Source organism: Ursus americanus, chromosome 20 (assembly GCF_024610735.1).
Source record: "Ursus americanus isolate L20-20 chromosome 20, mUrsAme1.1.p, whole genome shotgun sequence".
In the NCBI taxonomy this organism is placed as follows: Eukaryota; Metazoa; Chordata; class Mammalia; order Carnivora; family Ursidae; genus Ursus; species Ursus americanus.
Genome location: NC_142146.1, coordinates 23,436,690 through 23,460,879, shown reverse-complemented (window position 1 = coordinate 23,460,879; position 24,190 = coordinate 23,436,690). Strand labels below are relative to the sequence as shown.

The 24,190-nt window shown below is 40.7% G+C and overlaps 1 protein-coding gene across 4 annotated transcripts in view; it reads left to right on the top strand.

Annotated features, from left to right (window-relative positions):
• The window catches only part of KAT2B (lysine acetyltransferase 2B), a 98,259-nt gene that overhangs the window by 61,235 nt on the left and 12,834 nt on the right, over nt 1–24,190 (top strand). For all 4 annotated transcript variants that reach the window (XM_045791665.2, XM_045791664.2, XM_045791666.2 and 1 more), the window contains exons 7-13: nt 1,357–1,463; nt 5,374–5,499; nt 7,900–8,036; nt 10,625–10,833; nt 11,880–12,006; nt 19,905–20,015; nt 23,052–23,195. In XM_045791665.2, coding sequence (XP_045647621.1) covers nt 1,357–1,463; nt 5,374–5,499; nt 7,900–8,036; nt 10,625–10,833; nt 11,880–12,006; nt 19,905–20,015; nt 23,052–23,195 — 961 coding nt within the window. The remainder of the gene's footprint in view (nt 1–1,356; nt 1,464–5,373; nt 5,500–7,899; nt 8,037–10,624; nt 10,834–11,879; nt 12,007–19,904; nt 20,016–23,051; nt 23,196–24,190) is intronic.

Sequence of the window (24,190 nt, the reverse complement as noted above, 5' to 3'; positions counted from 1 at the left end):
AAGAGCTTTTGGACTTCAGAATTTCAGATACAGGATAGTGGACTCATCACACTCAACCTTTATTACATCATTGCAGCGTGAACTTCATGAGGGCAAGGTGGTTGGTTTGTTCACTCTGCCCTCACAGCACCTGACACAGTGCCTGGCACAGGGTAGACGTCCAACCAGTATTTGTTGAGTGGATGAATGGAGCGCTTACGTGGGGTCAGGCACCATTTTATGGATGAACAGTAGCTTATTTCTCACTACGACCCTATGCAGGAATTACTGTTGATATTTCATTCTTATGGAAGAGGAATCTGAGAAAGAGGAAAGCTAAGAATTTCTTCCAAGAATCACAGAAATTAGTGGTGACCTTGGCCAATGGATTTTAGAGCCCAAGCTCTTAGCCATTTTTTTATATTCCTCCACTAGAATTCATGCGCCTTAAAAAGAGGTTTGTAGGAAGGTATTCCAGTACCAGATGTGTAGATTTGTGTTGGTATTGTAATCATAGTTCTTCAGTTTGGGTGTACATAAGTCTAAGTCTCATCAAAATTGAGTCGCTCAGGCCTGTACTCGTGGACTCCGATCGGGTAAGCCCAGGTAGGGCTTGGCTATCTGTATTTCTAACAAGATCTCCAGGTGATTTCTGAGGGCCCCCAAACTTTGAGATCCTTTTGATTTATAACATGACAAGAAGTATAACGTAGTAATCAATCACATTCTAATCCTAGCCCTGAAATTTACTAATTGTGGAACTTCGTGCCAGTTATTTACTATCTGTGCTTTAAGTTTTTTCTTCTGTAAAGTGGGTATAATAATGGATTCCATTACATGGGCTTGTTAGGAAGATGACCTGAGTGAATAATACATCAGACACTTAGAACAGTGTTTGTTTGTAAGAGTTATATATGTGTGTGATAATAAAAACAAATTATGTGACTCACTGGGTTGATGTGAGGATTCGATGAGTTCATAGAACAGTGCAGGCACATGGCAAGCACTTGATAACTGTTAGCTTTTGTGATGGATAATGACAGTGGTAATGACAGTTACATAGATGGTGGAAATCTTGCTCTGAGGCTGAGGAGTGCTCAGTGGAATGCATTCCTACTGATAGAACATTCCGTGTAGTCTCTGTTGTGTCAATCCGTGCAGAATCAAAAGAGAATACATTTGTAGAAATGCATTTCTTTATTTGAATATACTGGGGCCGCCCACAAATCATCATTTGAGTCATAATTCACGAGCATATTTCTGAGTTGAAAGTGAGATGCTGATGTTGGGGTGCTTGCCATAGATGGTTAGGACTTCCGTCCCTCTGGTAATATATTAGTTTTTTATCTTAACTGTTGCTTTTGCTCTTGTGCCTAGGTTTCTCTCCATGTTAGAAGAAGAAGTGTATAGTCAAAACTCTCCTATCTGGGATCAGGATTTTCTCTCAGCCTCTTCCAGAACCAGCCAGCTAGGAATCCAAACAGGTAAATTTCTTTTTGCATAAATCCGAGAACAATCAGGAAGTGTTAGTCACAGCTCACTCTGCATTTATTTGTGTTTTTCATCCAAAAATTGAAGAACAGAGCCAGCAAAAAAGTAACACTTTGGCAGATCTTGCCTCTGCATCTCTGTTATTGAGGAGAGCAGGTGCAAGTCAGTTTAAACCACTCCTCCTTGTACTGTTGGGTTTGCTTAGCTTGCACAGTAGTTTTGTAAGAGGTCAGAGCTCAGCTCTGTAGTCAAATGCTGGCTCTTTTTAAAGGCACTTAAGGTTTCGGGCCATGGCCAGATATGCCCAGGAATCAAGTCTTGGTCTGGTTTCTGAGTCTGTGATGTCTGTTTGTGCTTCAAGTTACTCTCATGGATAAAGGTAGGGTGGTGAGTGGAAAAGAGCAGTCTTGAGTCTCAGGTCATGAGGTACTTCCCGGGGGGGCCAGAGCACCCTTGGCATTGCCTTGGGTGGCATTAGCTGGTATTTTACAATGAAGGAAGAGACGTGACTTCTGGAGTCACACTGATACCAGAGAGAGGATCTGAATTGCTGTCTTTGACGCTAGGAAGACTCTGGAGAAGTTTAGCAAGAGCGGCCAAAGCTATTATTTATATGTGGCCATGGGGAAAGAGAATGCAGACTTCCAGTGTCAGAGTTTTTAGTGTATTTAGCTCAGTGTGTAGTATTTTTGCCTCCAGCAAAAAAAAAAAATTACAAGCAGTAAAAGTCAGCTTCTGGAGTATATGGTTCTTTGAATTTTGACAAACACGTGCAGTTGCATAACTACCAGTACCATCAAAATACAGAGCAGCGACTTCACCCCAGAAAATTCCTTCGTAACCCTCTGTAGTCCATTCATTGCCCTACCTCCAGCCTTGGCAACCACTGATTCATTTTTTGTTCCTGGAGGTGCCTTTTCTAGAATGTCGTATGAACGGAATCATATGGTACACCATTTTCTGAGTCTGACTTCTTTCATTCAGTGTAATGCATTTGAGAAGGTGATTAAAAATTGCTTTTCTCATCTAGAGCCCAATTTTGGATGCAAATACAATTAAATCCCTACAAAGCAGATTACTCAGGGAGTGAGGTAGTTTGGTTTGGATCAGATCCTTTTTGTTTGAATTCTTGTTTTCAGAGACGTGAGTTTTTAGCGTTTACAGGACATATGCTCTGTGGGGGCTGGGCATATCGACTGCGTTGCTCTCTCTGCCCCTGTGCTGTTCACTTTATCTTTGTCTTTATCTCATCTGGTGTTCAAACAGCATCTCTCCCACAAACCCTTTCCTTATTCTTCCCATGCCTTCCAGTAAGGACTGGATCTCTTTTCTTACAAACCTCCACAGGACCTTGACTATATCTTATCTTTGGTTCTCTAACTTGGCTGCCCAGTCGCATCACTTGTGGTGATTTAGGATAGTATTGATTTCTGAGGCTTTTCCCGAGAGAGTGAGAGAATTGGTCTTGCCTGGACATTGAGACTTTTAAAAGCTCCCCAGGTGGTTGTGATGTGCAGCCGTATTTGAGAATGGCCATGTAACTCATGCTAGCCTAACCCCGTTTTGCTGTAAGTCCTCTGTCCTCTGAGTGTGACTCCTGGGTGGGTGGAGACCGTTTTGCCACAATAATAATAATAACATACTTCCCTTAAGTGCTTGCTTATGAAGTTGGCATCACATAAAAGCCTTAGCGCAACCCCTGAGAAGTTGGTATTATTATCCCCTCTATGTAGATGAGAAGTAGGAGCTCAGAGAGGAGCACCAGGTTGGCCCACAGTCAGAGCTGTGGAATTCCTTAACTGCCTCCCTGCGCGAGGAGCCAGACCCCAGCCGCTCGCACACGGCGCTGCGTCGGCGTGTGCTGCACACGTGCGGGCGAGTGCCCGTGGGAGGAATGAGTGAAGAGCACGGCCTCCTCCTCCGGGCGGGGGGACGCCGAAGCTGACAACCGAAGTTGACAACAGGGTCAACTTCCTTCTTTTCTGGAGGGTCTTCTGGAGAGGATTGCTCTCCTTGTGAAAACTCCCCTTGACCCGTGCCCGCTGAGAGCGCCCCCCAGTCTGCAGCTTCCGGGGCATCCTGTGCCCTAGCGCAGGACGGAGAAGGCGGACGTTGTCTCTGACTCTCGGGATTCCACAGTTATTTCTGTGACTAAGGTGGTAACCCAGTTGAGCTGTATTGTCCTCTTGAGCATTACCCAAAGCTGTCAGAAGCAGGCTGCCTGCTCCTGTTCTCCTGTAATTGCAGTGTGTTCTCTGGGGGGAAGGAAGAGTGTAATCATCTGCTTAATTGGCATGTCTGCACGTCTCTGCAGCTGTGATAAATGACATTTGTAATGATGGCTCTGAAGTTTTGCAAGATACTCAGATGTCTTCAGAGTCAGCGGAGCTTCCTCTGTGTGTGGAATCAGTCCAGTGTGCTTGGATTCAGAAGGCCTGTCTCCTGGAAGGAAAGCATATAGCCTGGCACTTCAGTGTGTTCTGAGCACTGGGGATTGGTGTCTCTCTGTTGCTCCATGAACTCGCTCCATCACTTTGTTGGCCGTTCAGAACGTCCTCTGGGGACTGAACTGTGGCTGCATTGGAACTTAGTTGCACGTTCTCTCTGGTGTCTGGCTGCACTGCCATACTCTCTCCTGTACGTGACCAGTGCCACTGAGGATGTCTGTATCCTCCATCGGCTTTCACCCTATTAGCTATAGATCAGCACACTAGCAAAGCAACAGCCTGCTTCCTACAATGGCTTTATCAAACAAAACGAAACAGAGAAAGTTTTTATTTGTAAATACTCTCAAACTTACAGAGAAGTTACAAGAATAGGACAAAGAAATCTTGCATACTGCATATCCTTTGCCCAGATTCACTACTTGTTAACACATGGCCATATTTGCTTTATCTTCTCCTCTCTTTTTTTTCCCTAAACTTTTGGAAAGTTGCAAACATCATGCCCCTTTACTGAGCTCAGTGGGTATCTCCCAAAAACAAGGACATTCTCTTACTGCACAACAGTACAGTTATCAAAGTAAGGCATTTAAGCTTGATGCAATATTATTATCTAATCTGTAAACTGTTTTCCATTGTGCCTCTTATCTCAGTCATGTGGTTTATAGCAATTTTTGTGCCCCATCAGGAGGCACATGATGTTGGCCTCTCTCCTTGTTGTCGGATAAGCTTGATCACTTGGTGACGGTAGTGTTTACGTGGTTTCTCCATTATAGTGTTACCATTTTTCCTTTTGCAATAAAAGTGTTTTTGTGGAGAGATACTTTGAAATTATCCTGTCTTCATCAAAATTATACTCCCAAGGTTTAGCCTGCGCAGATTCTTCCCTGAATCAGTTATTATGTGCTGGCTGCCAAATGTTTTTTTTTATTGTTGTTCCCCCCGCCCCCGCCACCACCAACATCCATCATTCCTTCCTTTTTATTTATTGGTGTTCTCCTGTAAGGAAGACTTTTACCTTCTGCCCACTTATTTATTTATTTATTTGTTCGTTCGTTCGTTCGTTCGTTCATTCATTCATTCATTCATTCATTCATTCAGTGTTTTATCAACGTGGACTCAGATATCCTTACTTTATTCAGTGGGCTATAATCTGTTACTTTATTATCATGCTCACATTGGCCCCATGGCTTTTAGTTTATTATTTTAATCAATGAATTAATTTTTAGAAGATTTTATTTTTAAGTAATCTCTACACCCAGTGTGGGGCTTGAACTTACAACCCCAAGATCAAGAGTCGCATGCTCCATCCCCTGAGCCAGCCAGGTGCCCCTCCATGGCTTTTATTTTGAAGACGACTTTGTTGTGGTGTTGGGCAGGAATGGGATGGTTGCATGTGCACGTGGTTCCTTATTGCCTAAGGAAGGAGTCACCTAATACCTTTTTTTCTTTTTGGGGCCAGTTATCAGTCCACCTCCTGTAGCTGGGACCATTTCATATAACTCAAACTCATCTTCTCTTGAGCAACCTAATGGAGGGAGCGCCAGTCCTTCCTGCAAAGGCTCTTCTGGGCTTGAGGCAAACCCAGGTAAGCTCTTAAGGGGGCATAAGAGGAGGCTATGATTTGCCGTAGAAGTTCTGTTATCTGAAGAGTACCAGAGGTAGATTTAGACCAACTACAAATTGTGCATGTCCAGGATTTTAATGGCTGGAAGTCACTTTGAGCTGTATTGGTTAGTTATTGCTATGTAACAAAGCAACCCAAAATGCAGAGTCTTAAAACCGTAATCATTTATTATCATAGCTCACTCATTCCGTGTGTTTCCTGGAAGGGTCCTCAGCCAACCTCATTCAGTCTTTGCCAGGCTTGCTCATGAGTCTACCTGTTGACCAGGGGCTCTGTTTTGGGCTTGACTAGAACACTTAAGCTGGAGCATCTCTGTTCCATATATTTCTCTTCCTCCTCCTGGGATCACTGGGCTTCTTTTCTTTTTCTTGGGGCAGAATATGTCCTTCTGACGATGGCAGAAGCGCAGGAGAACAAGTAGAAATACATACAGTTTCTTGAAGCCTAGACTCAGAACTGGTATAACATCACTCCTGTCTTATTTTGTCATCTAAGGCCAATTACATGGTCAAACTCAGAGTCAAGGGGTGGAGAAATGTACTTTGCTTCTTTTGTAGGAAGAACTGCGAAGTCACATGGCAGAGTGTGGATACCAGGAGGGTAAAGAATTTGGCCACTAATGTAATCAGTCATGTGGGCAAAAAACATCTCTTGAAATGCAGGCATTTCACAGTTATAGAATGTTTTGAAGGTTGCATTTCTGTCCATAGACTTGACATCAAACAAATCTTGGATATGACCAAAGTTTGACATTAAAGAAGTGGCATAAAAGAGGGAAAGGAGAAAATTTTAAATGCAGGACCACATATTTAACATCTGTGTCGCCATTTACTTTCTCTCACTTCCAAGGGAGACATCACTAATCAGTCCCAAACTCTTTGCCGGTGAGCTTGGATGTAGCCTCAGATACTCTCTTATCATGACACTATTAGCAATTTATCAAGCTTGGGGCATATTAGTTATAAACCTCAGCTACAAAATAAGTATTTCATAGCATTACTCTTGGAGAATCATGGAACTTGCAGGCTTCTTGGTCAAATGACTGAAAATATTCTCATTTAACTTTAATAACTAAAAAAGTCACAAAAACAAGAACTCAACAAAAGCCATTCAGTAAGTGACATGTAATGTTTATGGAAGCATCTCATATAGACAAGATACTTCACCTTGTTCTGTTCCTTTAACTAAAGATGGTGAAAATGCTCTATGGAAATGTGCTTAGTGCAATTCAGACCTGAGGAATAATTAGATTCAAACATCTAAAAAATTTTTAAAAAATTTTGATTATAAAAATAAATACATATTATGACAGGGGAAAAAAAAAAAAAAAGAAAAGGAAAAACCAAGCATGGTGGTAGAAAGGACAAAAGGCCACCATGTAACCTAAGGAAGAAAGTGGGAGAAAGTTTAGTCTTTGTATCAGGCCTTTCCCAGCATGTGACATGTTGAGAAGGGCCCAGCTCACTTTGTGAAGCATCATTTTATGGCAAAAAAGCATTGTGAGAGATAAAGACGGTTACATTATAATGAAAAAATTAAATTCACCAGCAAAATAAAACATTTTATTTGTATATTTCAAATGTATATAGACATATACATAATATACACACAGCTTTGCATACACACACGTATACATACATGAGAGAGAATTAACAGAACCACAAAGAGAAATATTCTTTTTTTATAATAATTTTTTATTATGTTATGTTAGTCACCATACAGTATATCCTTAGTTTTTGATGTAAAGAGAAATATTCTAATCAACCGATAGTTGAAGGCTTGAAGCCACATCTGAGTAATTCATAGTTTAAGTGGACAAAGCTCTCATTAAGGATGTAGAAGCCCTGAAAACATGATCAGTAAGCTTAATCTAATGAATGTACAGAGATCTGTACTCCTGAAAGTCAGAAAATACACACTATTTTCAAGAAGACACTACACATTTACAAATAAGTGGTAGTATTTTACGTTCTAAAGTAAGATTCAAAAATTTTTGATGCTTTGTTGTCATATGGACCATGTTCTTTGACCACAAAGGGACTAAATTTAGAGATTAATAACCAGTGATAACTAAAGTCACCCCTTGCATTTGTAAATGAACAAGCACATGCCTTCATAACCCATATAGCAAGTTAAAAAATTATCATAAAAATATTCAGAATGGATCTGTGGTTGGCGGTTATTGTGACCTCTTCCCTTCTCTTTCCCATCTTCCACTGCCACCCCTTCCCTGGGTAAATGGAGAGTTGATCTCCATGCCCATCAGCGTTCACAGATAATTAGTTGGATTAGTTGGCATGTATTTACCTGCTTTGTGTTTAAGATCATCCATTGTTTGCCCTTTTATTTTGATCATCACAGGAGAAAAGAGGAAAATGAATGACTCTCATGCCTTGGAGGAGGCCAAGAAACCCCGAGTTGTGGGGGATATTCCAATGGAATTAATTGACGAGGTCATGTCTACCATCACAGACCCTGCAGCAATGCTCGGACCAGAGGTCAGTGGGGTAAACCAGAGCAACCCAGCCAGCTGGTAGACCCCTTCCGTTTTCCTGGCCACTCCAGCTGTTGGATATGTGGGTGGTATCATTGAGCGATAGCGTGTTATGCTATCCTGGTTTGCATTTAACCAGGTGGTCAAGGTGTGGAGGGCAAGACAAGCTGGTGGAGAGGTGATTCCCCTTGAGGAATATCACATTACCGGGAAACATGCTAATAATCTCACACAGTTGAGGGCATTCCCACCTCCCTCATCTCTTTATCTTGAAATATTTAAATCCTCATAAATGTTAGAAACATTTCATGATAGAGATCCGTAGTTTCTTTTTTTTTCCTTTTAAGATTTTATTTATTTATTTGAGAGAGAGAGAGAGATAGGCACAGAGAGCATAAGTGGGGATGAGAGGGAAAGGGAGAGGCAGGCTCCCCAATGAGCAGGGAGCCCAATGCGGGGCTCAATCCCAGGACCCTGGGATCATGATATGAGCTGAAGGCAGACACTTAACTGACTGGGCCACCCAAGTGCCCCTGAGAGCCATAGTTTCTTTATTTAGATTCACCAGTTGTTAACGTGTCACATTTGTATTACCTCTGTCTCTTTCTCCTATGAACCATTTGGAACCATTTCGGAATTCAATATAGGTGTCACAACATTTCACTTCTTTATTTACCTGTATTTCTTAAGATCAAGACTACTCTTTTACATTACAGAAGTGTAGTTACCACTGTCAGAAAATTGAGCTAGGTCATGTTTTCTAATACATGGATTGGCAGACTACAGCCAAATCTGGCCCACTGGCTGTTTTTGTAAATAAAGTATTATTGAAACATATTGTCTATGTCTGCCTTGCACTACAGGAGCAGATTTGAATAGTTAAGACAGGTGATGTATGACCTGCAAAGCCTAAAATACTTGTATCTGGCCTCTTTATAAGAAAGTTTGCTGACCCTTGGGCGAATGTATAGTGAGCCCATATCTGAATTCCCCATATAACCATATTATGTCCTTAGAACATTTGTTCCTGTTGTTGAAGGATCAGCCAGGGATCATGAATTGCATTTAGGCTCTTTCTCTTCATCTCTTTAGTCTCCTTTAATCTAGAACAGTTCCCCAGTCCTTTTTTATTTTATTTATTTATTTTAACAGCAGTGCCATCGTTTAAGAATCCTGCTCACTAGTGTTGTATAACGACCCCCTTTTGGTTCTACTTACTCATGATTGGATTTAAGTAAAGCAGTTGTGGTAAAAGTTCTATTATCTCATTGCATTGCGGCCAGGGGCAACGCAGTTGAAGATGTTTCTGAGGCACTCAGGCGGCTCAGTCGGTTAAGTGTCCAACTCTTAATTCAGGTCATGGGTTCAAGCCCTGTGTTGGGCTCCATGCTGGGCTTGGAGCCTACTTTTTTTTTTTTTCTTTTTTTTTTTTAAAGATATTTCTGACGGCTTCTAGAAATGAAGAAATGGCTTAGAGATTATTTTGTAAAGTATCTTCAAAAATTTTTTTAGTATGGCTCTGCTACATCAGTTTTAATTTGTCATGTTTCCTGAGATATTTATTTTATGGTATTGAGGGTAATTGCGAGAACTGGAATGTTTTAAGAGAACATCTCACTGTAAGATTATTCTTCCCCTTTCCTGGTAGATATCCAGTCTAAAAGACTGTATACCTTTTGTGTACTTGTCTTTCAAGGATTTAGTAACTTCACAGATTAGTTTAGCTCAGTTTTTCAGCTGTGAAGTGTGGATGTTATCACACATTTCAAAATCTGTTGGGTGGATTTGGTAGGGTACTGGAGTTGACTTGTACAGGCGAGCACAAGGCAGTTGTTAAATTTTCAAGAATTTTGTGAGCTGGGTGTTAATTGGTAGCTTGAAATTGACCGTGGTGGCACCTGGTCACCTGGGCAGCCAGCGGTAGACCAATGGGATGAGCAAGTGCTACCATTTGGGGCTTTTCTTCCTGGGGAACTGTTGGTTGAACATTTACCCGCACACCCCTGGATGGATCAAATAGGGTGGGGAGTGTGGAGTGCAGGCACCAGGTTGTGCTGCCAGCTGCGGTTGAGAGTGGGTCAACAGATACCCTCAGAAAGAAAACTATCCTCCAAAAGGAGGTGCTGACACAATAAACGTGATTGCCACTGTTGGGGCTGTGATGAGAATTTTGGGCATCGGTCACCCTGAGGGTCCTGTAAAGCAATCAGGAGTTTGACACCTAACCGACTGAGCCACTCAGCACCACGCCCGCCCCCCGCCATTCATTTCTGTATGTCTGTGTCTGCTTTTGCACTGTAGCAGTGTTGACTAGTTGCCACAGAGACCTTATATTTACTATATGGCACTTTACAGGAAGTTTTGATGGTTCCTAATCTACGCCAAATATGCATGTACACATACTATACTCTAATCTCTCAAAATGCTTTACCTCCCTTTTCCATTTTGTTTTTGTAACTTGTATGTGTTGTTTGGGTCCCCGAAAATCCACAAATGTGTATCTTATTAGAGCAAATAAGAGAAGCATGGAGATGTCCCATCCCTATTGTCTTAAGAGAGGAGTTCTGTGTCACTTTTTCCTGTCTCCTGCAGACCAGTTTACTGTCAGCACATTCAGCCCGGGATGAGGCAGCAAGGCTGGAAGAGCGCAGGGGTGTGATTGAATTTCACGTGGTCGGCAATTCCCTGAACCAGAAACCCAACAAGAAGATTCTAATGTGGCTAGTCGGACTACAGAACGTGTTCTCACACCAGCTGCCCCGGATGCCAAAAGAGTACATCACACGGCTTGTCTTTGACCCGTAAGTGGTACTTGGCTCTTCTTTCTTTCTTATTTCCTTATTAAATGAAGGAGGAACCACTCCGATAGCGGAAGTAAGCCAGAGTCAGGTACGGAATCCTGCTGCCACTTGTCACACTGGGGAATACAGAGCTACATCAAGATAATTGCCATGACTAAAAGCAGTAAGATGAATTTTTCAACAATTCATACATTTTTTTGTTGTTAATAATAATGGAGCTCTATATTTTAAGTTGCTGGTGACTGTCCTTTGGGTCATTCACTATAGCAATGTAAAAATATAAGCACCAAGAAGATGTCCTACTTTTTCATAGTCCGAACATTCTTGAATTTGGTATCTTAACTAGGTACCACTGTTGCTGGGTCTTAGCTTAGGGAAAATTACTGGGATATCAGACAGGTACATGTGAAAATCCATTGCTTTAAATAAAACCCAAACAACAGAAAACCTAAAGTTTTCTAAATGGATGTATTTTAGCACATACAGCCTAACAGCCTATGTGGAATATGCTCCCCGCATATGACAATTCAGAGTGACACTTGAGACAGAAGTTCTGAAAGGATTCTCTAATGCAGGTTTTGGCAAATTGTACGTGTGGATTTTGTATTCTCTTCCATAATGTTTCTGTAATATTTTTGAGTCAGAGTAAACCCTTCAGAAACATATCCCACATTTCTCCATGACTTAGTGCTTTCCCTCCAGACCCCCACTGTGGGTCCCTGGGCATTAAGTGTACCGCCATTCCAGTACCAGTCAGCATCTCCACACTTAGTTTGTTCTTTATTTATAAACCTCAGACCCTTCTTAGGTGGCCGGCATTTTGTTGTGATCGAAGCCCTGATGAATGAAGTCTTGTGCAGTCAAGCTTGCTCTAAAAAGTCTACATTAAGAATGTTCTACCAAGATAGGATCTAGATAAAGGAGGCTTCTGTAGAAACTCAAGAAAAACCCTCCCCTCCTTTCCTGTTTGGTTAATAAGGAACCCCCCAAAAGTATTTTTATATAACCAAAATAGGTAAAACTTTGCCATAATCTTATTCTTTCAGGAAACACAAAACCCTTGCCCTAATTAAAGATGGCCGTGTTATTGGTGGTATCTGTTTCCGTATGTTCCCATCCCAAGGATTCACAGAGATTGTTTTCTGTGCTGTAACCTCAAATGAGCAAGTCAAGGTAAGGGTAACCCAGGGTGTTAGAAGAAAAGCAGAATGTGGTGCTTCTCAGTAAAGCCGCCGAGCCTGGGCAGGTCTGTCTCTCTGTGCCACGTCCGCAGAAGGTTTGAAGTGGAGTTCAGGACTTTCTGAGAAGAGTCCTCTTGCTGCCGATGTCTGTGTTATATGTGTGAAGAGAGCACACGGTTCCACGTCCCAAGAGGTCAGGTTCTCCCAGGGCTTTGTTGGGGCCTGGGGTAAGGTACAAGGACACCACACAGCCCCAGGTGCACCGAAGTATAGCCTGTGACAAGTGAAGGGAGGTTGGAAGACAAATCTCACGGTTCATTGTTAATTTACACATGCACACACATGCACACACGCAGCCGGTGACCCTGAGCCACCGGGAAGGATGTGGTATGTGGTGTGGGTTACATGGTTTAGGTGGCTTACGCTCAAGAAAGATGTCTTAGGGCTTTGTCCCAAAGGCGGTCAAGGGCTAAAGATGTTGTATAAAGGAAGTCATGAAAAATGTGAATAAATTTATGACTAAGTTTTAGAAGTATTTATGCAGGGTTTGGAATGTGGGATTTTTGGGGGGGGTGTGTGTGTGTGCGCGCATGCGTGTGTGTCTAATTGACCTTCCCAGTTGTCCTTGTCACTGGTCCCTTCGTCCCCAGGAGCTAGGCTGTTTATTGAAACTGCAGCTGGTGTCGCAGTAGGGCTGGAATAAAGTGTAGCCTCTCTGTCAGCAGAAAGACTTCTGGTCTAGTGTCTGGTGTGTTCTGTTCTGCTGCCGCTTTTAGGAAAACGGAACCAGGAAAAGTCTTTAAACTATTATTCATTTGGTATTTTGGGAACCCTAAAGAGTGTCATGCAAAACTAGGGCAAATGGTGGAAGGGCAAGCAGCTCAGGATTAGGTAGCTGCTGAGAAAAAGGACGGGAAAGTCTCAGGCAGCGCTACCTAAGGAAATATAAAGCGACGTACAAATGTGAGCCACGCGTGTAATTTTAAGTTTTCTAGGAGCTATGTTAAAAAAAAAAAAAAGGAAACGGGCAAAATTAATTTTGAAAGCATGTTTTATTTTACCTGCCGTATCCAAAGAGGGGTCACTGCACCAGCAGGTCCTCATGGCACAGAGAATTACTAATGAGACATTTTATATGGTTTGTATTCAGTCTCTGGAATGTAGGGTGTGTTTGCACGACAGCACATCTCAGCTGGGTCTAGGCACATTTCGGGGCTCACTGGGCACACGTGGCCAGCATGGTGCTGGCCTAGGGACAAGGTGGCCTTCTCCAGCTGCAAACAAGTAGTGCCATTTATAAAAACCAACAGGAAGTTGCTGGAAGGAATCATTCTCTGCTTGAGGGATACAGCCAGTGCTGTGGGTACTTTTGTTTTCATTCACAGCTTTACTCGAACCGCCGTGCCTGTTAGAGCTGCTGTGATTTCCTCTCACAAAGCACAAATGGGGCTTTTTTGTCTTTGACTCACAGTACTAAGCATCAAAGGATAAACAAAACCCATCAGTCATGCATCTGTCATCCTGACTGGGGAAGGCGAGGGCCCAGGTTTGCGTGCAACGGATGTCTGGCACTTTTGCAAGAAACTCTGACAGTGTGTCTTTAGATGGTGCTGTTGCTGTACTTACCACTTTTTAATTTTTCCCCAGCCAAAGTGAGAAACAATTCAAGTGTCCAGAGTTCAGAAACTTAGTTAGAAGGAAAATGTGTTTGGCTTTTCATAGGGAGGGGGGACTGGCAAATATGGCCTTCATTTATAATTTCAGAAAAAGGTGGCAAAATTTTTGCTTTCAGAGAAAGCTACACCACGCACCTTGTTTGGAGAGGTTGGTTAAGGTTGACTTGGACACTTTTAGGGATACCAGAGGAAAACTAAAGGTATTTAATATGAATTGGATGCTTTGTCTTATTACTTCCCAGAAAGGCAATTTATTTTTTCCCCCAAACCGTGTAATTTTCTAAAGACTTGCAGGAAGGTGGCCAAACATTACACACTCAGTAGGAAGACCTAGAAAGAAGCCATGTTTTGTAAACGACTTGAAACTATTGTTCTAGAAAATGAAGATTAGTCTTTTCTAGAAAATGAAGACTTAGTCTTTCATAACTGAGTAGAATGGAAGTTTGATGAAAGCCAGTGCTGGTGGCACCTCTTTGAATAAAACCTCAAGTTCGTAAGTGGAGCTTTCAGATTTTTATTTAATAATGTTAAAAATCTTGGCGAAATGATACTTTAAAGCTTTGCATCCTCTTAGTTCAGAGAAACAGGCTTACATATAAATTCCTGTGAATGCTTTAAAGATCTGTGTGTGAATTTACCCTGCTCACAGCACACACAAGATGACACTTCAGAATTGACTTGAAAAGCTCATCATCTGGTTTTAGAATTACCTTATCATCTAAGGACTATTTGGATTTGAAATCATGCATATTTAAAGGTACATAGCTAATACTTATACATCATAATAAGTATTTCTTTATTTTTTAAAGATTTTATTTATTTGAGAGAGAGCATGAGTAGGGGGAAGGGCAGAGGGAGTGGGACAAGCAGACTTCCCCACTGAATGGGGAGCCCAATGTGAGCTGAAGTCAGATGCTTAACCAACTAAGCCATCCAGGCACCCCAATATCATAATAAATATCTAAATAAACACTGAAGTTGCTTAGATGGATTTAGGAAAAAAAAAAAAAAAACCTTTGGTGATAATTAAAAATAAAGGTATACATATAAGGGGTGCCTGGGTGGCTCAGTCGTTTGAAGGTCTGACTCTTCATTTCAGTTCAGGTCTTGATCTCAAGATTGGGAGTTCAAGTCCCACACTGGGCTCACACTGGGTGTGGAGCCTCCTTTAAAAAAAAGAAAAAAAAGAGGAGCATCTGAGTGGCTCAGTTGGTTAAGCATCTGCCTTCAGCTCAGGTCATGATCTCAAGGTCCTGAGATCATGCCCCATATCCGGCTCCCTGCTCAGCACGGAGTCTGCTTCTTCCTCTACCCCTCCCCCTCGCTGTGCTCCCCCCCCCCCACCTGCTCGTGCTCCCCCCTCTCAAACAAATAAAATCTTAAAAAGAAAAGAAGGAAAAATAAATGAAGGCATATAAACAAAGGGAAATGGTTCTAGGTGAAAATCTAAACATTTGCATATAATAGCTTAACATTGCTAATACCTCGCTGATCAAGGAAATATTTAAGCTACCACTACTACCAGTCATACTAGACAGAAGATTCAAATGAAAGGATACAGCCCCTACTCACAAGCAGTCGGAATCTGGAAAATTTCTTTGGAGAGGTGACAAATTAGTGGCCACTAATGCAGAATATCTTATGCGGGTTTTGAGAAGCTATTTACAAAAGAACCATTATTGTTCTTCTTGAGAAAAATCATTGGATTGTGGGCAAAGGGTAGAAAATTTATAATCTATAAACTCCGTATAAGATGGTACATACAACAAAAGCCTGGCTCCCTTCTGTGAACCACGTCTGTGTTACAGTGAGTTTTATCAGAAGGCACATTTTTCTTTCTTTCTTTCTTTCTTTCTTTCTTTCTTTCTTTCTTTCTTTCTTTCTTTCTTTCTTTCTTTCTTTCTTTCTTCCTTCCTTCCTTCCTTCCTTCCTTCCTTCCTTCCTTCCTTCCTTCCTTCCTTCCTTCCTTCCTTCCTTTCTTTCTTTCTTTCTTTCTTTCTTTCTTTCTTTCTTTCTTTCTTTCTTTTAAGAGACAGGGGAGGGGCAGAGGGAGAGAGAATCTAAGCAGGTTCCATGCCCAGCACAAACCTGATGCAGGGCTCAATTCCACGACCCTGAATCATGATTCAGTTGGTTAAGCGTCTGACTCTTGAATTTGGCTCAGGTCATGGTCCCAGAGTTGTGAGATCGAGCTCCCGTTGGGCTCCGAGCTCAGCATAGAATCTACTTGAGATTCTCACCCTCCCCCCTGCCCTTCCACCTTCTAAATAAATAAATAAAATCTTAAAAAAAAAAAGATACTTAATCGACTGAGTCACCCAGGCCCCCCAGAAGGCACATTTCTTACTAATTCCTAGACACTCAGTTCCCTCCAACTAGCCAACCTTTTATCAATTTTTTTTCATTTTTCTTTAAAAATAATTTTTAATTACATAGGTCATACATAAATACATTTTCAGGTAAAGCAAAAACCTCACTATCCCTTCCCCCTCTACCATCCTGCTGTTGTCAACTGGGTGTACAAACTTCCAGGTGCTTCTCTACTGATTTATGTGGGGAATGTGCCTGTTTGTAAGAGTGGCTGTGTATTTAGTTGTTATTGACATAAAGACTTTCCATTATATCTTCGGCTCTTTCAACTTTAGTGCATATACGTGATTATTTAAATTTATATTTAGATCAGTTAAAGTTAAATAAAATTCAAAAATCAGTTCCTCATTTACACAAGTACTCCTTAGCCACACGTGACTAATGGCTACCATATTAGATAGCATAGATAAAGAACATTTCCATCATTGCAGAAATTTCTACTAGGCAATGCTGATATAGAGCTATTTTATTCTTTTTCTATAGTATTTCATGATATGGAAGTACCATAATTTATATAATCATTCCTTATTGAAGGCATTTATGTTTATTTACAGTTATTTTCTGTCAGCAACAGTGTACTCTTTGGAAATGTTTTTCTAGACAGTGAGAAGGGAAATTGCTGCAGGATTGAATATGGCTGTTCTAAATTTAAAAAAATTATTTCCAGATTGCCCTTCTCAATGGGTTTACCAGTTTACACTTTCACCCATGATTTTGGAGGGTACTGTTTCTCCTGTCTTTACTGTAACTGGCTGAGTACCATCAACCTTAAAGATGGTTGCATACTGTTGAGTGAAATGTTGCGTCTCCTGATGGAATGCTCTAATTACTATTGAGATCGAACATCTTATGTATTTTTATCAGCTAAATTTACTGCTTGTTTCTGGCCTTTGACATTTTTTTCTTTTAGGCTGTCTTTCCTTTTTTGTACTGATCCCATAGAAGCTATTAAATCTTTGTAATATGTGTTAGAACTGTGCCCTCTCAATTTGTCGTTTATCTTTTGTTTATGGTATCTTAAATTGCTTATAATATCTTTAAGGAATTTTAAAATTTGAAATAATCTACTTAATAATCAGTTCTTTCCTTATGCTTTTGCATTTTATATATATTTTTAGGAAGTGTTTTTGTACCTTAGGTTATAAACCCACTTTCCTGTATCTTTTTATAGTGTTTTTGTATAGGTTTATTTTCATTTACATTTAGATTTCCAATCCATCTTCTTACCTTGTTTTCCGTTTGACAGACTCTTTTAAGGCCTAGCTTAAACATGTTCCTTTCCTTCTATAACCTCTTCCTTCCCCACTCGTAGTTATCTTAAAGCCTTTTTCTGTTTGTTTTGTTCTGTTTTAAAGAGAGAGGGAGAAGGGCAGGGGGAGAGAGAGAATCTTTTTTTTTTTTTTAAGATTTTATTTATTTATTCGCCAGAGATAGAGACAGCCAGCGAGAGAGGGAACACAAGCAGGGGGAGTGGGAGAGGAAGAAGCAGGCTCATAGTGGAAGAGCCTGATGTGGGGCTCGATCCCATAACTCTGGGATCACGCCCTGAGCCGAAGGCAGACGCTTAACCACTGTGCCACCCAGGCGCCCCGGAGAGAGAGAATCTTAAGCAGGGTCCACGCCCAGTGTGTAGCCCATCATGGGGCTGGATCTCACAACCCTTGGATCATGACCTGAGCTGAAACCAAGAGTCGGACCTTATCTGACTGACCCACCGAGGCGCCCTGCCTTTTTCTGTATTAATAGATACAAATACATCACCCTGTACTAATGCTGCATGATAGAAATATACTTTGAGTCTCAAATGCAAGCTACATATATAATTTTAAATTTTCTAGTAGCCATATTTTAGAAAGTAAGAAGAAACAGGTGAAATTAATTTTGATCTTTTTTATTTAACCTAGTATATCCAAAATATTGTCGTTTTTAACATGTAATAAGGATAAAATGTTACTGAGTTTTGGTTGTTTTTTTTTTTCCCCTGATGTGTATTTTACACACTCTTGTACATCTCAGTTTAGGCGAGTCCAATTTCAGTTGCTCAAAAACCACATGTGGCTACTGGCTACCATATTGAACAGCACAGCTCTATACTGTTATTATGTATTTATCTTCCCCATTTTACCATCTTCTCAAGGAGAGAGACATTTCGTTCCTCTTTTTATCCAAGTTTTATTGAAACTTACAATATATTAGTATTGTAAAATGTTTGGGAAAAGCTAAAATGCCCTTGGGTAACATCAATGGAAGAATAACTTCCAGAAGAATGAGGTGGTTATACTGTTCTCCCATTTACCAGGCAGACCATCCTCTACTTGTTATTATGCTTGGTCCTTCCATGCTTTAGAAGGGCGTTGTTATACAGGAGAAAGCCCAGAAGAGAGTGATTAGATTAATAAGGGGTCTTCCAATCATGCCTTTTAAGGAACAACGGAAACCTCAATGGTATTTCACACGGGTTTCGGGAGGTAGGGATGAGCACGAGAGAGTATGGTCTTTAAGGGCTTGAAGAGGTTTTTTTTTTTTTTTTTTAAGATTTTATCCATTTATTTGACAGAGACAGCCAGCGAGAGAGGGAATACAAGCAGGGGGAGTGGGAGAGGAAGAAGCAGGCTCATAGCAGAGGAGCCTGATGTGGGGCTCGATCCCAGAACGCCGGGATCACGCCCTGAGCCGAAGGCAGATGCCCAACCGCTGTACCACCCAGGCGCCCCGCTTGAAGAGTTGTTAAGAGGAGGAATGAGTCTTTGTTACTCTAAGAGTAGAACTAAGGTCAAGAAGTAGAAATAACAAGGGATCAGATCTCAGATAGACTTTAGGAAGCACTTCCCAGCCATAACAATACCTGAAAATGAACTGGCCTGTCTAAGGACCATGGGATCACCTTATACTGGGGGAGTTTTCTAACAGCTCACCTTTTCAGGATGGATGGCAGAAGACTTCTAGCATCGTGTGGGACAGAGAGTTAGCCCAAATGATTTCCAAAGACCCTTCTCCCCTGTGCTACTGCAGTTGCATGAGACCATACCTGTAAGCACATTGGAGTCCTTTAGAGAAGTGTGTCACCAAGTTCTAAAATATTTATGTGAAGGTATTTGTGTCTGGATGCTTGGATTTACCTTCACTGCTTTTAGTGAGGTTCTAAAACAATCACTTTAAATTTATAGCTTTTCTCTAAACTTCGTACATCACTGAAAAACCTGGTACTTGCATTTTTTTTTTCATATTTCAGTCATTAATTTATTCAACATTGTTCAGTCTTTAGTTTGCTTCCTTATGTCCTCTGGCTCACTCAGAGATTCTCGGTTTCTTAGACCTTGCTTGGAAAGGCCTGATAAGACAAAGAGGAAAATCCTGTGTGTGTGATACGATACATTTCTTTGGAAGGACTGCCGATCTGTATACATCCAGGAAACACTTGGGTTAGTTAATATTCTGATAAAGATTAGCACTTTCCGTTCACATTGCTCTTTGCATCTCAGGTTCTCAAATACTTCAAAGATAAGCAGAAATCATAATCAATGTTACCTCCCAAACTTCTTTTATTAATATTCAGCAAGTAATCTTTAGAATTGAACCAGCAGTTTGTAGCCTTGGTGTTACTTCCAAAGAACCAGAAACTTGTATTTTAAAATGATGATTATATCTCGGTTCAAGGATTTTGAATTTCTTGGTTTTGTAGGTCATTTTCAACGTTCAGAAATGCAAAAAGGGTGTTAGTATTATATTGGTAAAATATATCAAAGTACCAGCTCCTAAATTTGCCAACATTTCCCAGTGAATTTGTAGGAATGTCTTTTCTCCAGAACCTAATATATTTATCTGTATACTAACTTCCACATAGGGCTATGGAACACACCTGATGAATCACTTGAAAGAATATCATATAAAACATGATATCCTGAACTTCCTCACATATGCAGATGAATATGCAATTGGTTATTTCAAGAAACAGGTAAGTTTTTCACTGTGCAACTCTGTTCTGTCATTTCTTTTCTTAATATATAGTCAGGTAGGCTTCATCCAAGGAAGTTTTTCCCCTGGCATTTTCTGCTTGTAAGAAGGACATATCTTTATTTTGTAATCCTTAAGCCAGGAGTAAGCTTCAGACTGTGGTAGAGGGTATGACCAGCACATAGTAAATACTAAAGAAATATTTGTTGAGTGAATGAATGAATGCTATCTATAAATGTAGTATCATATTGCATCCTGGAATTCTAGAATATGGTATCCCCAGGCTAAGGAGAAATTCCCAGGGCTGGGTGAGTACAGTTCTCTATGAGTAAGAGAAATAGATTTAGTCTCTGGAAAGCCTCCATTTATGACAGCAGAAAGAAAATGATGAAGTTTATGAAGGGCCCCTGACAATCCTTTGGAAGCATACAGCAGGCTGGGAGCTTGGCTGCCGTCTCGGGCCTTTCTTACCAGAAGTTTTCAGCTCAGCTTTTTAAGGATTATTCTTTGGCTGCATATTTTTTTTAAATAGTGCTTTATAATTCCTAAACGTTTTCGTTTACTCTTCTAACTACAAAAGTAATGTAAAGTTATTGTAGAAATTTTGGGAAACATAGTAAAGCAGAATGAAGAAAAATTGGTTGTAATTCTACCATCCAAAGAGATTTACTGTTAATGTTTTGATATGTACCCTTCTAATAATTGTTCTGTGTATGTGTTCATGTGTACATGTGTATATAAATATAAAACTTGGCTCGTATTATATTAATTGAATTACTTGCCCTTTTCACTTAATACATTCTGATTATTATTTATATAATTTTTGGTAGTTCTCTGAAATTGTATGGTATAATTCGAAAATAATTCATTAAACCAGTACCACATTTTTAGGACATTCGGGTGTTTCTTTTAAGTGTGCATTTATAAGTATGTGTTTGTATGTATGTTGAATAAATGTCTAGATGTAGAGTTGTTTCCAGATATATCTAAGGCTTTTGTTATGCATTGCCAGATACTGCAATAATTTCTATTCTTGTCAGCAATATATAAGGGGCTTCAAGAAAAGGTTTGGTAACTGAGAAGTATATTTTTTATTCCTTCCCTAGATAATAAATTGTGTATGTTTGCATTTATTTAATCATTGTGAAGTGTGGTGGTTTTTTCTTATTCGTTGCCCCTTTCTTTGTATTTCTTCTTCTGTTTTTGAATTGCCAATTCATTGTATTTTGCCTCCTTTTCTACTAAAATATTTATTTTCACATTGATTAATGAGGACTCTTTGTGTATGAGCATATTAACGTTTTATTTTATGATTTTTCTCCCATTTGTCAGTTGTTTCAACATTCCTTATGAGTTCTGATGTACAGATTCTTAAAGATTTCATTGCATAAAATCTATTAACTTCTCTTTTTTGCATAAGTCTCATGTGATTAGAGAGCTTTTCCTCCTCTGATGTCAGATAGTTAATCTCCTATTTGTCTTCTTCTCATTCTTTGGGATGTGTCTGTGACTTTTGTAATAAAACTCTTTTGGAAGAACTAAGTGGGGTTGTTAACTGAAGGCTTGAGGCACAGCTTTCTTAGGCTGCAGCTGCACTGCAAAGCCTGAAATATAAGTCATGGTTCTTAAATGACTTGTCTGTAGTCCTCTGTGAGGCCTATGGCAATGATTGCTTGGAAAGTAAGTTTTTGCTGAAAGGCAGGCAGGATAGTGCTGGTGATAGTTCTGAATTCCAGGTAGTTTATGGCAAAGAACTGAAATAGGCATGGTATGGAAAATTCTGTTTATAATACGAATATATGACTATCCTATAGTACTAGGTTATTGCAGATTAAAGTATGTAAATGAATATATTGCCGATAAATGCCACGGACACAATTACACATTGTGATGGTCTGGAAGTTTCTGCCTATGCAGTAGGGGTTTCATTTCCTCAACATCTAAATATATATGTATATAGATAAAAGATTTTATTTTGGGGCACCTGGGTGGCTTAGTCAGTTAAGTGTCTGGTCAGGTCATGATCTTAGGGTCCTGGAATCAAACTCCTCATCAGGCTCCCTGCTCAGTGCGGAGCCTGCTTCTCCATTTCCCTCTGCCCCTTCTCACTCCCCAGTGCTCTCTTTCTCTCTCTCAAGTAAATAAATAAAATCTAAAAAAAGGGGGGGGGTAATAAGTAATTAAGTAATCTCTATACCCAACGTGGGGCTCGAACTCACAACCCCAAGATTAAGAGTCTCATGCTCTGGGGACCCTGCGTGGCACAGCTGGTTAAACGTCCGACTCTTGGTTTCGGCTCAGGATGTGATCTCAGGGTTGTGCACTCAGCGTGGAGTCTGCTTGGGTTTCTCTCTCCCTTTGCCTCTGCCCTCCCCCACCCCAATCTCTCTCTCTCTCAAATAAATAAAATCTTAAGAAAAAAAGGGTCGCATCCTCTACTGACTGAACCAGGCAGTCATCCCTAGTTACTATATTTCTTGATAAGCTTTTCTTTCAGAACTTAGAGCGGTTTTTGATTTGTTGAGAATCCTGGGGTCCCCTCCCCAGTTTGGGAGAAATTGTTCAATTTAATATAAAATTCAACTTTATATTAGTTCTGTTAAAAACCATTTAGTATAATTTGTGTTTTACTAGGATTATTTTTTTATGTTGTCTTGCTTCCTGTTTGCAGTTTGATTTTTGATGTTTTTGATGTTTGTTTTTTTTTAAAGATTTTATTTATTTATTCGGGAGAGACGGAGAGGCAGAGGGAGCAGCAGACTCCCTGCGGAGCAGGGAGCCCGATGTGGGGTTCGATCCCACAGTCCCGGGATCATGACCTGAGCTGAAGGCAGACGCTTCACCGACTGAGCCACCCAGGCACCTTCTCCAGATGTTTTTCATGTTTTTGAACTCCACAGAGGGGTTTCATGCTAATCCTTTCCAGAATAATGTGATGGGAACCTGAAAAAGTGTATCTTGCTGCTTACCACACAGTTTGCGCTCAGTGGATATTTGTTGCACAGTGGCCATATGAATGAATTTATTTGCTTTGCAGGGTTTCTCCAAAGAAATTAAAATACCTAAAACCAAATATGTTGGCTACATCAAGGATTATGAAGGGGCCACTTTAATGGGATGTGAGCTAAATCCACGGATCCCATACACAGAATTTTCTGTCATCATTAAGAAGCAAAAGGAGGTAAGCACGTGACTGACTCCTGATCCTTCCGTACAGGCTGGTCTTCGTTGGGTGAGTTGTGTATCTCTGGGCTCTGTGTGGATGGCTCTCCCACATATCGTCATGAGTTCGGTTTGCTGGGATTTGTGTAGATTTCTTCTCTGATGGTATGCTGGATCCCTTTCCTCTCTAGGCACCATTCCTAAGAGGGTCAGCACTTGTTAAATTGGTGTAAAATACAAAACTTGTAAAATGTGATGATATCTTCACCTTCACCTTCAAGGCTTTGGACATTCTAGCCTCATGTACCCTTCCCAGACTTACCTCTTTGCTTATCTAAACTCTTGTCTGAAAGCCATTACTGAGGCGTTAAGCTTCTAGCGTGTGTCTCTATCCGTTTCCCACCTCACTCTCCCAGCACACGTTCACCTAGGACCACTTCAGCCTGAGTTCAGTTTCTCCTTTGAGCTTCCCTGGCACTAGTTTGATCCACTTCTTTGAATTTTGGTTATTCGTCATCTTACGTGGGCATTTACCTTCGTGTGTATCCCTCTCTGCTTTTAACATTGCAACTTCCGAAGGCCTGTGTTTCTAGGAATTCAGTGATTTGTCACCTCATTTTGGGGTGAAGTCTTTTATGCATATGAACTGAAAGGGAAACAGTGAGAGGAAAGGCTGATAGATTTGACTACATAGTAGTTTTACAATTGTCCGAGATAGAAAACAATACCGTAAAAAGAGCATAATTGGGGGCGCCTGGGTGGCGCAGTCGTTAAGCGTCTGCCTTCGGGCGTGATCCCAGCGTTCTGGGATCGAGCCCCACATCAGGCTTCTCCTCTAGGAGCCTGTTTCTTCCTCTCCCACTCCCCCTGCTTGTGTTCCCTCTCTCTCGCTGGCTGTCTCTCTCTGTCAAATAAAGAAATAAAATCTAAAAAAAAAAAAAAAAAAAAGCATAATTGGAGAGTGGCCATTTATTAAATGAATGAATTTCATGTTAAGCCCAGGATCATCTCCTC